This window comes from Pelodiscus sinensis, chromosome 14, assembly GCF_052426305.1.
Source record: "Pelodiscus sinensis isolate ZL-2025 chromosome 14, ASM5242630v1, whole genome shotgun sequence".
NCBI classification, from domain to species: Eukaryota; Metazoa; Chordata; order Testudines; family Trionychidae; genus Pelodiscus; species Pelodiscus sinensis.
The window spans coordinates 21,215,028-21,230,449 of record NC_143065.1 but is presented as its reverse complement, the minus strand read 5'-3'; the positions used below and the strand labels follow the sequence as shown (position 1 = coordinate 21,230,449).

Genomic DNA, 15,422 nt, shown 5'->3' with positions numbered 1-15,422 from the left:
TGATTTTTGATTCTGAGTTAGCCTCTTGCCAGAAACTATGACAAAAATATAGGCAGCAGTCCTCTCAGATAATTAAAATGTTTGGCACTATTTACCATGAATATTTTCACACACAAATACACCCACTTGCACACAAAACCAGTAGACTAGTAGCTGTAGCTATCCCTAGACACACTAGACATCCCACAATAAAGTTTCTAAATGTCATAGTAGAAGATACACATGTATGAATAAATCTGAATCTCACGTCCCCAAGTAGAAATTTCTGAATGCTTGCACATCACCAATATTTTCTGCTTCACAGAATCACAAATCAACAGGGTTAGAAGGGAATAGCTAAGCTAGCACGCTGGCAACATGCAGGATTTGTTGTGTCTAAAAAGTGGAGGAATGTGGAAGTTTCACTACTGCCCTGTTGGCTGATGTCAGGGATTGAAGTGGAAACCTCTAGATTTAAAAGTACGAATCTTTAGAGCTTGAGCTAAACTCTATACCTTACTGCCAACTGTGGTCCGGAACTGTTTGTTAGGTGGCTTGACCACCGTTTTTGCAGATTTGACTTTTATAGTTGATCTGAAAGGTGAAATGGGCACTTGCTGGTCTTGAAAAAAGTTTGCACACAGATGAAACTAAAAGCATAAAAGAAAGGATCATAGGTAAGACTGGGAGTAATTGTAATAAAGTTTTAATATAAGAATTCTAAGGACGAGACATAACAGACATTGCTAATCTTAGATCTTAAGCCAAATCTTGTAGCTTTTGAGACTGGACCCTTTGACTGAAGATTCATAACTAATCAGAAAGGAAGCAATTATTGCTGGATTTCATCTAACAAAGGCCCAGAACCTGCAATCAGGCTTGCACGAAGCCTCACTGACTTCAGTGGAACTGTTTGGGGGTATAAGGATATACCCATGTGGACGCAGTTACAGGTATGAGTTAAATTAAGACCATTGATATTATTTTAACAAGGCTGTTTAAATTTAATAATTTGCTTTGTTTTGTCAGATTAAGTTAGATTTAACAAGAGGGCAGGATTGTCAGGAGCAGCAGGCCAAAAATGTAAGTCTTTCTATGCCTTTCCCTGCTATTTTTTTGTATCCTTAAAAAATAATTAGTACCAGCAGTCATAAGTTATATAATAGATTAATTTTGCCTAGATCTCAAAAAAAGCAGTTTTACTATATTGAGATTTTAGTTTCAAGCTTCCATTAGGTCATTTATGAAGAACCTTATGAAATACTGGATAATATGAAAAATATTAACTTGCAAGGTAACTATACATAAACTAAGTCTAAATTCTGATCTTTTAACTTGCAGTGTCACTTTGAAATTAAAAGTATACAGTTTGGAATCATTTGAAGATGCTTTGTAAGAGCTTTAAAATAAGGCATTCTTAATTTAACATTAGAACAAAGTATTTTCATCTTAAAGAAGAATTCTGGTATCTCTAGTAGAATACACAGCTATGATGAATTTACTAACCTTGCTGTTTCTCAAAATTTCAATCAATACTTCGTACACTGTATCTCTGTTTTTTTCCAGAAATCCTTCAGATTTGTACTCAACCTGTGCAAAAAAAAGTTAAATTAGTAATCATATCGCACCAACATGAAAAATTATTGAACACAAATTTCCTCTATCCCTGCGCAGCACTGAGTGCAAATGGGCTGGTCTCAAAGACCTGGTCCGATATTTGTGTTATTCCCATCCACTGTAGGTAAAATTCTCCCTGGAACAATTGCACTGTACCAGATGTATAACCTGCAGTTATAGAAGATGGGCCATCTGGACCAATATGCAGCCAGTAGCATTTTTCTTCTGGTTTGATTTGGAACTGCATACTGCTAGGGTTGCCAGATGGTTTAATCAAAAATACCAAACCCCCTCCCCCCAAAAAAAAAACACCAGGAAAAAAAATCTGTCAAGGGAAAAAAAAGGGGGGGGGGAGACCAAAGTTGCTGAGCAAAAAAAGGGACTATGAGAATACAGTGAACATTGAAATTCATAGAAACATAGAAAACTAGAACTCCCTCCTTGAAAGAGGGAGAGGTCATCGAGTCCAGTCCCCTGCCCTCACGGCAGGACTCAGTACTGTCTAGACCATCCCTGATAGAGAGGTCTATTTAACCTGCTCTTAAATACCTCCAGGGAAGGAGACTCCACAACCTCCCATGGCAACTTACTCCAGTGTTGAATCACCCTGACAGTTAGGAAGTTTTTCCTAGTGCCCAACATAAACCTCCCTTGCTGCAGTTTAAGCCCATTGCTTCTTGGTCTATCCTCAGAGGCCAAGATAAACACGTTTTCTCCCTCCTCCTTACGACACCCTTTTAGATACCTGAAAACGGCTATCATGTCCCCCCTCAATCTTCTCTTTTCTAAACTAAAGAAACCCAATTCTTTCAGCCTTATTTCATATGTCATGTTCTTTAGACCTTTAATCATTCTTGTTGCTCTTCTCTGGACCTTCTCCAATTTCTCCACATCTTTCTTGAAATGCGGTGCCCAGAACTGGACACAATACTCCAACTGAGGCCTAACCAGCGCAGAGTAGAGCGGAAGAATGACTTATGTCTTGCTTACAACACACCTGTTAGTAAGCATCCCAGAATCATGTTTGCTTTTTTTGCAACAGCATCACACTGCTGACTCATATTCAGCTTGTGGTCCACTATAACCCCTAGATCCCTTTCTGCCATACTCCTTCCTAGACAGTCCCTTCCCATTCTGTATGTGTGAAGCTGATTGTTACTTCCTAAGTGGAGCACTTTCCATTTATCTTTATTAAACTTCATCCTGTTTACCTCACACCATTCTCCAATTTGTCCAGATAATTTTGAATTATGACCCTTTCCCCTCCCAGCTTGGTATCATCTGCAAACTTAATAAGCATACTTTCTATGCCAATATCTAAATCATTGATGAAGATATTGAACAGATCTGGTCCTAAAACAGACCCCTGTGGAACCCCACTTTTTATACCTTTCCAGCAGGATTGTGAACCATTAATAACTACTCTCTGAGTATGGTTATGCACCCACCTTATAGTAGCCCCATCTAAGTTGTATTTGCCTAGTTTATTAATAAGAATATCATGTGAGACCGTATCAAATGCCTTATTAAAGTCTAGGTATATCACATGCACCGCTTCTCCCTTATCCACAAGACTTGTTATCCTATCCTATTTTGTTTTTCTGTTTCAGCCACAAGACAAGCCCTTGCAGAGCCAGGTAAGCGTGTGTGTGTGTGTGTCCGGGGAGCCCTGCAGGGGATCTGGGGCGGGGGGGGGGGTCCAGGGGCTGGGCCTGGTTGCTGAGTGTGTCGTAGGGTTGCCAGGTGTTCAGTATTTTCGCCTCCTGGCAGGGGAAAAAACCAGAAAATACCAGACATTTTAGGTGTCTGGTATTTTCTGAAATTTTTTACCTAACAGGAGCCGAAAATACCGTACTGTCCAGGTCAATACTGGATACCTGGCAACCCTACATACTGCCCCAGCTACCACATTCAGCTGTGTTCAGTGTTCTTGATAGTTAGCAGAAGAACACCTCCTTGACAGCAAACCATTTTCTCTTATGTTCTTCATGCATATTGTGGTTTGACATTCCTTCTAATGCTCTCCTCTCATTTATCCACTCCCTTCTGTTACTCATTTCCCCTGACTTGAACTGTAGGATTACAGCTACGCCAGTGTTTCTTAAACTTTTTAAGACCGAGGAACTGAGGATTTTTTGTTAAGCCAAAAAAAAAAAAATCACCTGCCATAGGTATCCCAAAATAGTCTTAACAGCAAGCCCATCATTCTGAAATATAACAGACTCGCTATTCTGACAAACCTCATTCTACGAGGAGTAAGGGATGTTTCAGAATAATGGGTTATTTCAAAATTATGAAATAAGCTATTTTGAAATTGACTCAAAATAAGCTATGCAATTTGAGTAGCTCAAATTGTGTAGCTTATTTCGAGCTACAGGTGCAGTGAAGACACACCCTAAGTGCCAAGTTTCCAATATAAATAAAATAAAGATACAGATATTCATAAAACCGGATGATAACCGGTTGTGTGTCAGAGGCAACCCTGACTATTTTGCTAGTAAGCTGTATCCTTTTTCTGCAACTGATCTAAGGTTTTTTGGTTTTAGGCTAACAAAATTTGTGATTGTGGGCGTTTTGGTTCAAGAATTTTATCTTTCTACCTATATAGCATGCTGTGGGTCCACAGCCAATAAATATATACTAAAATAATAACAACATACATTGAATACTGCTCATAAAGATGTCGTGTGTACAGTTCCATCTATATTTTAATAGATTTTTTCCCTTTCTGAATGTTATGCTGGTTGAAAACAGATGAAATAATACAGTAAACTGTACACCTACCTTATCAGCAAAGTGCTGGATAATAAAAGACGTGTTTGACATTTTGGGCTTTTGAAAGAGTGGGTTCTTGTTGATATAATTGTTATAGAGCTTTTGGAGCCAATTTTCATCAGTCCCCTGAGGTAACTATAAAAAGACAAAATATAAAATACTATTGGAATGTTAACAGTGAGGAAGCTACTTACTACTATTACTACTAAGTGCTATTGAAGCAATAGATATACAATGTGCTGTGATGATAAACAGGATCTGAGTTCTAATCTCTTTCAGAATAGTCAGAAATTCCCCGAGGAAACCATTTTAAGAAGAAACGGGGTTTTGTAAAGCAAGCATGGTAGATAATTTGAGAAAGTTCTGTGGACAGGCAGTCCTCCCGGCCATGAATGCTGCTCCCTATTGTGAAAGGGAAGTGGCAACATAATTCCAAATGAGGCATAATTTAGCTGCCCAAGATATCTATGACAATCAGCCCAAGATAATGATATTGGGTGAATCACTGGGGCTATGTCTAGACTACGGAGTTTTTCCAGGATGCCAGAGGTATCCTGGAAAAACTCCACCATGTCCAGGGAACATGTCTGCTCTTCCAACATTTTTTGTGGAAGATCAGATGTGCTCTTTCAGATGCCCGGTCTTCCTCATTTCACGAGAAAAAAGGGCTCTTCCAAAAGAGGAGTTTTTTTCAAAATTTGGCCCAGCGTAGATGGGTCAAATTTCGGAAAAGCCTCTTCTGAAAAAATAATTGGAAAAAGGTATGCAAATTGCGGAGTGGAGTGCAATTTGCGTACCTTTTTCCAAAAAAAGCGGTAGTCTAGCTGTAGCCTGGGATTGATCAATTACTTTCTATCATGGATTCTGATAATCAGGTGATAAGCAATTTGCCAAAGTCACACAGAATCACTTTGGATTCTTTTTCCTATGGCTGTCTTTCACCTATAAGATCATCCTTTGCCTTTTAGCAGAAGGGTCTCTAGAGGACATGACAGGATTGAAGAAAAAATAGTCAGAAATGGGCAAAGGAAAAAAGGAAAGGAATGGTGAGAAGAGATGCTTGGATAATCCATAGTGAGCAGAAGGGTGTGTAGAAAGAAAAGAGATTAGATATGTAGGTCTGGCACAGTCAGGGAGTGCTTCAAAGCATAAAAAGGAAATGCAAAGTAAGCAAAAAAATTAATCAAAGAAAAAACGGGTTTAAACTAAAACAAAAAATATAGATCCTTTACAACTTTAGAAGACTTCTAAAGATTCTGAGAACAATCACTGCAGCAGCAAGCTGCTCATCATCTTAATTTAAAAGAAATGAGAATATGGATTAAACCACAAATTCTGCCTGAAGCACAACCCACAGAAATGTTTTCATATAAACTCATAAGTAACCATTTAAAAATTACCAAGCACTCTTCATCTAGCAGGTCTAAAATGCCCATTTTGGCTTCAATAAGGTCAATGACTGGTTGATTGTCATAAAAGTCTATTAGAGTCCATGGGATGTCTTCCTTCATATACTCCTCTTGCTCCAGTTTAAAGACATGCTATTAATAAAAAAAAGTCAACCTGATGAAAAGTGCATGTTAATAACTTCTGAACAAAATATAGATATTTGGAAAACAGAGGTCAGATAAAGATCAGCAATACTTAGAAAAGAGGTTTACTTATACTTCAGATCTCTGTTTACTGTATGTTACACAAATATTTTAAGACATCAATCGACACATACAACTGCCGCCAAATTATGTACATACCAGGTTAAATTGTTGTTGCAGTTTTTCATTAGCATAATTGATGCAAAACTGTTCAAAGCTGTTCACATCAAAAGTTTCAAATCTGAAAAAAAAATTAAAAAATTAAGGAAAGATATCATTACATAGGAGAAAAAAACCATACATGGTAACTTAAAACTGAGTGCCAATGTCCCTATGGAGCTTTGGGAGAAAACCACTGCTACTAAGGAAATTACTTCCTAACCTTTCAGTCTCCTCGGGGAGAACAACATTCATGGTAGCATGTATAGTACAGACACTGCACACCCAGCAACCCTGGTTACAAATACCACTACAGATGGTGAGGCACTGCTTGAGTAGAATGCCCTACATGCCTGAACCTTATGCTTTTATATGTTACACAGCCCTTTATACGTCCAAGCAGAGCCTCCCATGTCTACACAGTGCTATTTTTAGCAGTCTAGTGTCTTGCTGCTGGAGCCTATCCGTTCCACAGCAAAAAAACGACAGCAACAGAGAAAAACTTCTCACTGCCAGATCCTCTCTTTGTTGCTTCCCTTTGCTAGAGCTTTGCCCTGCTGCCTCCCACTCCTAGAAGCTTTCACTGGCTCATATAACTACACATTTCCATGAGAGTGGACACTGCCTGCCTTTCACTGCAATATGTAGCTCCACGTTCTCTGCACTCCGCGGCACGTGTAGACAAGATCTGAGACATAATGACTGAAACCTTGGTGGGCAGTGGGGCTATTCTTGTGCTACAAAGGTAGAACAAAGTAACCCTAAAGCAAATGCACCCAGCCATCAAAGGAGCATCATTCCACGTCAAACGGACAAAGCGTCTTTAAATTTATCTCCCCAAATTTACTTCTGATAAGGTGAATATCAAAGATATAATAAGTCCTAAGATAAAATAAATTCAAGGTCAACTGTCACCTCGAGAGATACTGATATTAATCAAAAAGAGCAGTTCCATTGTCCTTCACGAAAAGATTTTATGGCACAGAAGACTGCATCCTATTGATTAAATGGAGGCCTTGAATGTCAATTAACTGTAGGAAATGCATCACATGTAGGAATAGGAACTGGAAAACAGAGGAGAGTAGTAGCATCTGAAAATATCTTTTTTCAACAGAGATATTCTTACCCATAAATGTCCAAAACACCAATAAAAGTGTGCTGCTTTCCAGAAAAATGCAAAGCATTGTTAATTCTTTCCACAATGAAGTCAAACAGGTGAGAATAGATCTTCTTTGACAAGGCATCCCTTGCATTAAGAGATTGAAGTTTTGTCATTGGCTTTATTACAGTCTCTGAGGCAGTGATAATTTTTCGGTGGCACAACCATTGTGCCACTCTGTCACTGTCTAAATCCAGAAGTTCACAGAATATATTGAGATGTTTATCCTCCAGCTTTAAAGAAGAAAAATAAACATTACTAGATCTTATGAAGAATTTTAATTAATGGATTATTACTAAGGCTAAGATTCTGTCACGGGCATTTTTAGTAAAAGTCATGGGCAATAAACAAATATTAACAAAAGCCTTTAACCACTTTTAGCTCCATCACTACTCGGCAGCAGGGTCTGACTACTTCTGCTCCAGCCCCTGCTCCGGCAAGCCAAGGACCACTGCTCTGGCTGTCCTGGGTCTGGACACCAATCAGTTGTTTTGGCAGCTAGTCAGCTGTTCGGGCAGCCACTGCTCCTGCACACCTGGGGTTAACAGATTTTCCAGCCCTGCCCTAGAAGAAGTCTTGGAAATCCTGGAAAGTCACTGAATCCATGACATAATTATAACCTTAATTATTACTGCTTAAAATATATGGGTGAAAACGTGGCTCTATTGAACTCGGTGTGAACCCTTGCCACCGACTTCAAAGGGGTTGGGATTTCAACCTATGAATTGTTGGCTTGGTTTAACTGGTTTTTAATAACACAGGCAAAACTCCTGTTGATGTCAATAAAAATTATTCTAGGGTAAGCACTGCTGAATGGGGCCATTTATTCAGTGCAATTACACTGCACCTGATATGGGCTGGCAATAGCAAAGGTGGATTTATCTTGTCTTATGGTTGCCTTGATCTTGGGACTCCCCCCCCCCCACAAGTGCAAATGTAGTCCCTTGGCACAAATCTGAATGGCCTTGTGGCTGACCTGTTTGGCAGAGGCTGCAAACAGCCCCAAGGGGCCATCCAGCAGCTGGAGATCAGCTAGTTGCAGACACATCTCAGCCATACACTTGTCCTTTATTCAGCCTTTTATGCTATGGGTAAGGAAGGGGAGTGGCATAAACACCACCATCACATTTTCACATCAGCTGAGAATTCCACTAGGCAGACAGGCAGGATCCCAAAGTGGCCTTAGGCTATGTCTTCATGTGGTAGGGGATCGAGACTCTGGCCATTGATCCTCCAGGGTTTGATTTAGTGGGTCTAGTAAAGACCTACTAAATTGAATGCTGAAAGCATTTCTCCCATCGACCTCCCACTGTGGAGCCACTCCAGAAAATCGGTGCAAGGTATGTCAACTCCAGCTATGCAATTCATGTAGCTGGAGTTGAGTATCTTGCATCAATTTTCTCCACAGTGTAGACCTGACCTTAGTTTACCAGATTTAGGCTGCTCTGAACCCCAAAATTGTGACCAAATATTTTTACAAAAAGCTTTGGCAAAGAACATTCCCAAGGCAGGATGCCACAAGACAGCTTGTAACATAGAGACTGAGTAAGGAAGTGACAGGTAGCTGGAGAAGGTATTAAAAGACTGAGGATTACTCACCAAATAAAGAAAACTACATACAATTATTAAACTATATGAATGAGCAAACGTCTTACACTGACTGAAGATTTTTCATCACCAACAGCTGTTATTTGCACATTGCCCAAGTGTAGGATGGCCGCCAGTATTTTAAAAACATCCATCTGAAAATCCTCCATCAGACCTTAAAAATAAATCCCTATTCATTTGAAATACTCAAAACAATAAAAAAATCCATTAATAAAAAGTATGATCTAGGAATACTTGCCATACTTTCTATAATCATTTGTGATTCTACAAGGACTTGGTGAAGATGGTGCTAGCTACCATACAGAGCTATAGGTCTGCTACTATCTGCCCTCCCCATCCCCGAGGAAGTAATGAGGGACAAATCCCTGTATTCTTCTGAGTGATACAGGGGTAGTTTTGCTCTGTCCTTCAATACGTCACACTGGGCGTAGGAAGACTCCTTCCTCCCTTTCTTCCACAGCATGCCAGCCTGAGGCCTCGTCAGATTCTAGCCTCAAGTAATTGATGTCACTAACAAAGAAGACCAATTGCTAATAGACAACTGATGTTGCCAAGTCCCATTAAAGCAAATAGCAAATCAACAGTGCCACAAACAAATTCCGCAGGTAACTATCACAACATACTCTCTAATTTTTTCAAAACGTGTTTGTCTTTGGTCATTTCAGAGCCAAGTTCACTTTGCTAATGTGTCCAATTATGTTAAATAGTCTCATTTACCTAGTAGAGTGAATGTCTTCTGAGTCTCTATCATATCTGCTCTGTCATCAACTCCTTCAATAACTGTGCTGCCACCCATTCTTGTATAATTAAAATCTTCTGCAGGCCCTGCAGATGAAAAGTAAAAGGGAACAATTAACATATTTGGTAGTGGGCTAGAGAGCCTTTCACCAATAGGTCAGTAGCTATAAATGAAAATGGAATGAAAGCTGTTACAGTCTGATAGTTCTTCTAAAAATTAGCTTGTGGTCCTAGTGCACTTGTGAAGTGAACAGGAATTCACATGACAAAACTAGTACAAGTGACATTAACGGGCATCCCTTTTGGAAATCTTAACAAAGGGACTAAGTACTGATTGCTAGGGAGACGATCTACCATTTTATGCTCAAGGCTGATGCTCCAGATTGCAGCTGAGATTCACATGGAGCTTTTCCTATGTAGTTGTTCTGTGGACAAACAAAGAAAGCCTTCACTCCCCAGGACTGTTTATATGGCATCCTTCATAAGCACATTCTCTAAATAAAGGGTTAGAAGAGTGAATTTTCAAAGACACCTAAGGACCTGATCTTGCATCTCTAAAGTTAACAGAAGCTTTGCTACTGACTTCAGTAAGAATAGGATCGAACTGTAGGCAATTTAGGGCCTGTCTACCCTGCGATGTAAAACGCACAGCACCGAATCAAGTTTGCAGGGTTCTGAGAGCATCTCTTCTTGTGGAGGCCCAGTGCCCAGGCTCCAGTCTGAGCCCGAATGCCTACACTGCAATTTTATAGCTCTGGAGGATGACGCCTATGAGTTCAAGTCAGCTAACAGAGGCCACCCATGGCCGTGCTGCAGGTCTGGCCAAAAGGTCCCACTGAGCATCAATAAGATTTGTACTCTAAGACAATTAGGGCTCCTGAATAAAACAGTAGAAAGGTGAAGAATAGATTACTTTCTTGAGACGTACCCAATTTAAGATGCTTAAATTCTGGTTGCAGAGCAGAAGCACACAGCTGGTAGAATATGTGGTAATTTCGTTCATTGTCTGACTACAAGTGAAAGAAAAGAAAGCTATTACAGAAAGAAAAATAAACATGAAAAACATCTGATATTTGTCTATAATTGTAGGAAAGTGAATGATTATCCATAGCCTGTACTAAAGTGGACATGTTTTTAGCATTCAGTAGCAATGTGTGACAAAATTAAGTGCACTTCTTCTCCAAACTATATGTCACTGTGCAGAGATCTTTGCCAAAATAATAATTGATTCAGTTAAAAAAAATAACAAGGGCTGGCAAATGTAACACTGTTTACAGAAACTGAAAAGCTCTCAGGGCAATTTTTTATAATCATCTGTTAGGTAACGGACGTACAGAGGTAGCTCATTACCTGAGGAGTTATAACACTATTACAAGCATGCAGTACAAAGTTTTGTTTTGTGTGGTTTTGTGAAAAAGCATTAGATATTTTCCATGCTATTTTATCACCGTTATGTCATTATGACTAGCACATAATTAGGCCCTGATCTTGCAAACATATAAACATGTTTAACTTTACATATATGAGAGTAAAATTAAGCATATTCATAAACATTTGCAAAATTGGAGCCTGAAAAAATAGAGAGAGACATAGTGCTACAATTTTTGCACATCAAAATTTAGTGTTAAACACAAGTGTGTTGTCAATTTAACCTTGAAAGTATTTCACCTATTATGTTCTACTGAAAAGAAGTTTGTTTCCAATATGCTTCTGTTGACACAGATTTTATCAAGGCAAATAAAAAAGTCCATCTGATCATTTAAGATATCTAACATTAATGAGATCTTAGATCATTTATTTAACTTTTATTATAAGAGAAGAATTTCAGTTGATTATGCCACCCCTAAAAAATCACTATGCCTTCCCAAAGTTGCAAGAGGCTTCAAATTAGAAATTGTGCAAACTTGCCAGAGGTATCTTGAAATGACATTTCTAATACCCAGCTCCCCTCCTCAAAAATTTTCTAACCAAGTTGCCACAATCTCGCTTTGAAGAGGATTTTTCTAACACTTTTTTTTATTGCTTGGGCAGTGCCGAAGTATGTCCATCACACAAATTATTCAGTTTAGAGAGCAGTTTATCTAAGTAGTTAGATAGCCCATCACAACAGCATCTGAGAGGTTTCAAAGTAATTATTCATCTTCAACTTAAACCTGCCCAACTAAGTGACTTAATTTAGCCACGCCTCCAGTGTGACAACTTGAAATTTGAGGATGAAGCAAAACAGGTTTTGCTAAGGGAAAATGTTACATTGCCGTTTGTTTTACCATCTAATCTAGTTGCGCACAAAGAATAATATTAATTTCAGTTAAGTAAACTTGAAGGAAAATAATGCAAATAAAACACAGGCCATGCACATTCATTTCTTCTTTCTAAGAGCCCACTCTACACCACAATCTGAAATACAGAATTTCAAAGTCTATTCAATTCATCTCATAAGTTCTCATTTTTATGCCACTACTAGAAGATTTACCATGTGTTGCTCAGGTCCTTGACTCAATTTTTGTTTTTCTTCATTTAATCATTGCTCTGGGAAGGGGATGGGGATGGGGATGAGGAGGTCAGTATGCAGAGTTCCTTGGGTAGAGAGGACAACCCCATCCCTCTCTCCCCACAGCAGGTTGGGGCCAGGTGAAAAGCTTCTGTCCATAGTCACTGCAGCTCCCGTGGGCACAGCCAGGGGAGGATTGCATGTGCCCCGCTGAGGTAGGTCCAGGTTTGTCTGCCCACTGCGCTGCCCAGTCAGATTGAGGAATGTGACAAACTGTGCACTTTCTCTTCACTCCTTGACAAACGGGAATGTCCATCCATGTTCCCATACGAATGGGAGGGGGAACTGCAGCCTTTCCTGGCCTCCTGAAAGGGTGCATGGGGACGTGGGAGGCTTGATGCTGGGGCAGTTCCAGATGGGGACAGAGCTGCCCCTGGCCAGCCCCTTTCACCTGCCTGGTGAGTCAGTCTTTTTTCCGTATGGTTTTATGCATCCCAGTACGGGGCGGGAGGGACCAGGAGGGAGCAGAGAATCCATGCACAACCAAACTTTTTCCTTGCTTTAAGTTATGATAAGAGGAATCTATCTACAAAATTTGGTGGTTCTAGCTCTGACCATTTAGGAGTTCTTTTTATGCGTCCCTATACAAAATGTGGGGAGCTTAAGTTGCCCCTGTTCCCACACAACCAAACCCTTACCTTGCTTTTAGTTATGATAAAAGGAAGCTGAAAACTAAATCCGTCACTCAGAAACTTCTTTCAAATATACAGCCGATTAGAAATTACTCTAAAATAAGCTCCATTGCGAGCCCAGTGTACTGTACAGAGCAGCTGATCCCCGAAATCCTCTTCCTCCTCTCACCTTGGCCCTGCCCCATCTTGGCCACATGGAAGACACTTCAATTTTTGTGGATTGGAGAGGAGTAAAACAACAATGTGGTGATGTTGGTGGAAATATAATATCTCACTATATTTGCCCCCTGTGAGATCAGAGCCTTTCTGATTTCCTCCATATGATGTAAGAGAGGTAGAATATACATCCCTAAATAAGATTTGTCTCCTGTTCCAAAGGAAGATATACACTAAGATCAATTTGAGATTATGAACACTGATATGATGCAAAACTTCACCTAGCCCACTTAGTATAATATTAACAAAGTTAAAAGAGTTGTACAAAAGTGATTTCACTCAAGTTGGCTTTTTAAACTTTATTTCACTTACTTGAAAGACAACTCTGGATTTCTCAAGCAGGTATGTCCTCATGTTGGCTCCAATGATTTGATGTCTCTGATCAAAACTAATTTCAGTGTACTTCCCAAACCGACTGCTATTATCGTTGCGTGTGGTTTTCGCATTGCCTACAGCCTATGAACATGGTGAATCTCTTTTACACACAGTTTGTGTCAATAGAATCATTCAGGCTGCCCAGTATACTACAAAGGCAATTTCCCCTTTCTTGATATACACATCTTAACATGAAATGCTGTGAATGAGCCACTTCCACCCTGACTTGGTTGGCCTCGTTAACACAAGTAACTTCTTTATTTTGTTGTTCTTATATATACACCCCAGCCTCTGTAACTTCTACTCCAATTCATCTGACTTGTGCCCTAATAAATCTCTAAGGGCATTTCTACACTAGGGAGTTATTTTAAAATAAGTTATTCTGAAATAATAACTCCCAAAATAATAATTTCAAAATAGTGCTATTCCTCTTCAGAAGCAAGAGTTATTATTTCAAAATAACAAGACCTTTATTTCGAAACAACAGGCTTAATAGTGTGGATGCTCACCTTGTTATTTCGAAACAAGGGAGTTGTTTTGAAATAACCCCCTAGTGTAGACAAGCCCTGAGGTACCACAAAACTTCTTGGGTTTTTTTGCAGATACAGACTAACATGGTTAGCCCTCTGAGACATTTAAAGAGTAACTCTCTCAAAATATGACTTAGATGCATAAATGCCCAAAGTTTTATGTGACTAAAGATCAATCTGAGAATCCAGAGGTGGGGCTTGGATGTTCTATTATGAGGCCCAGGACTAAAAATTAGACTCAGATGCAATTCTATACAAACTAAGTACTAAAATAAATAAGTTTCCCTGGTGAAGGAGTTCTCAACTTTTTTCTACAAACAACTACAAAACCTCCCACTTCTCTTCTGCTATAACCACCTATCCCAGAATCTTTCCTTATTTTGCAGACAAATAATAAAACAATCCCTCATAAGTTCTTTGTCATGAACTCTGTCTGCTTGTGTGAATATCTCAATTTGAATATTTATGTTTAAAATTTACATAAAAAGATAAAAGCAAACATTTTCAAGTTTGAGTTCCAAAATATAGACTCTAAATAAGTGGCCTGAGTTTCAGAGGTGTTCAGACTCTAATCTCGCTCAGAAATTAAAAAGAGACAAACGGTGCTCAGAACTTTTGAAAGATCAGACCTGTGCATTAGATGCCTTAATATGGATTTCCATCTACCATTACCTAGGCTGAGTTCCAGACCACCTATGATTAGCCATTAATGCCCACATTAGATAGTATTGTTGCTGAGTTAATATAGATTGTTGCCATCATAAAAGAAGGAATTTGGTTTTAAAAAGGTGATTAAAGGAAAATATGGTGGCATGAAAAGTGACAGCACAAAACTGCAACAAAACAAGTATAGCCTACTTGGTACAGTTGTATACATTATACTCATTATTTCATATACCGCAGAAACAAACATTTGTGATATAGAATAAAGTGTACAGATGTGCTGAATATTTTTGATATAGCAGAGGATGTCACAGAACTAGGCTCTTAATATGCATACAGTTTACTAAGATTGACTGAATCCCTGAAATGCTCATTGACTTCTATCACAAGAGCTCAGCCTCTAATGAGTATAAAACCCCTTTATTTATACATCCTTAAATTTACCTCTGTTATTGGGTTGGAGGCGAGTACTTTATCCTCCACGTGTGCATTGCTGTTGGACTTACTGACTGTGGCAAAGTATCTCATAGCATACCTAGCAGACACAGTTTTTCCAGCTCCTGATTCTCCACTGACTATAACAGACTGATTCTTGTTGTTTCTAAAACAGAAGCATAAGGAGATTTTAAATATCTTGTGAGTTTGAAAATGCGCATATATTTTTATATTTTGCATGGAGTAAATGTTGTGCCCAAAACCACTGTCAGCTCTCTTCTCCTTGATGTTTTAGCTTCTCAGTGGCCCTGGGGCCAGCTGCTTGGTATTAAGAAAGTGGTGTAAGTTCCAGAAATTCTTTATCCCTCAGCACCTCTCCTCAGAGGTTACAAG

General features: G+C 39.2%; 1 protein-coding gene across 2 annotated transcripts in view; it reads right to left on the bottom strand.

The window, feature by feature from the left end:
* The window catches only part of MYO5C (myosin VC), a 73,049-nt gene that overhangs the window by 43,781 nt on the left and 13,846 nt on the right, over positions 1–15,422 (bottom strand). For both annotated transcript variants that reach the window (XM_075897256.2, XM_075897258.2), the window contains exons 5-15: positions 15,039–15,195; positions 13,339–13,482; positions 10,556–10,637; positions 9,607–9,714; positions 8,937–9,043; positions 7,249–7,514; positions 6,123–6,204; positions 5,772–5,912; positions 4,381–4,506; positions 1,486–1,569; positions 495–629 (exon numbers count right to left, since the gene is read on the bottom strand). In XM_075897256.2, the coding sequence (XP_075753371.2) occupies positions 495–629; positions 1,486–1,569; positions 4,381–4,506; positions 5,772–5,912; positions 6,123–6,204; positions 7,249–7,514; positions 8,937–9,043; positions 9,607–9,714; positions 10,556–10,637; positions 13,339–13,482; positions 15,039–15,195 (1,432 nt within the window). The remainder of the gene's footprint in view (positions 1–494; positions 630–1,485; positions 1,570–4,380; positions 4,507–5,771; positions 5,913–6,122; positions 6,205–7,248; positions 7,515–8,936; positions 9,044–9,606; positions 9,715–10,555; positions 10,638–13,338; positions 13,483–15,038; positions 15,196–15,422) is intronic.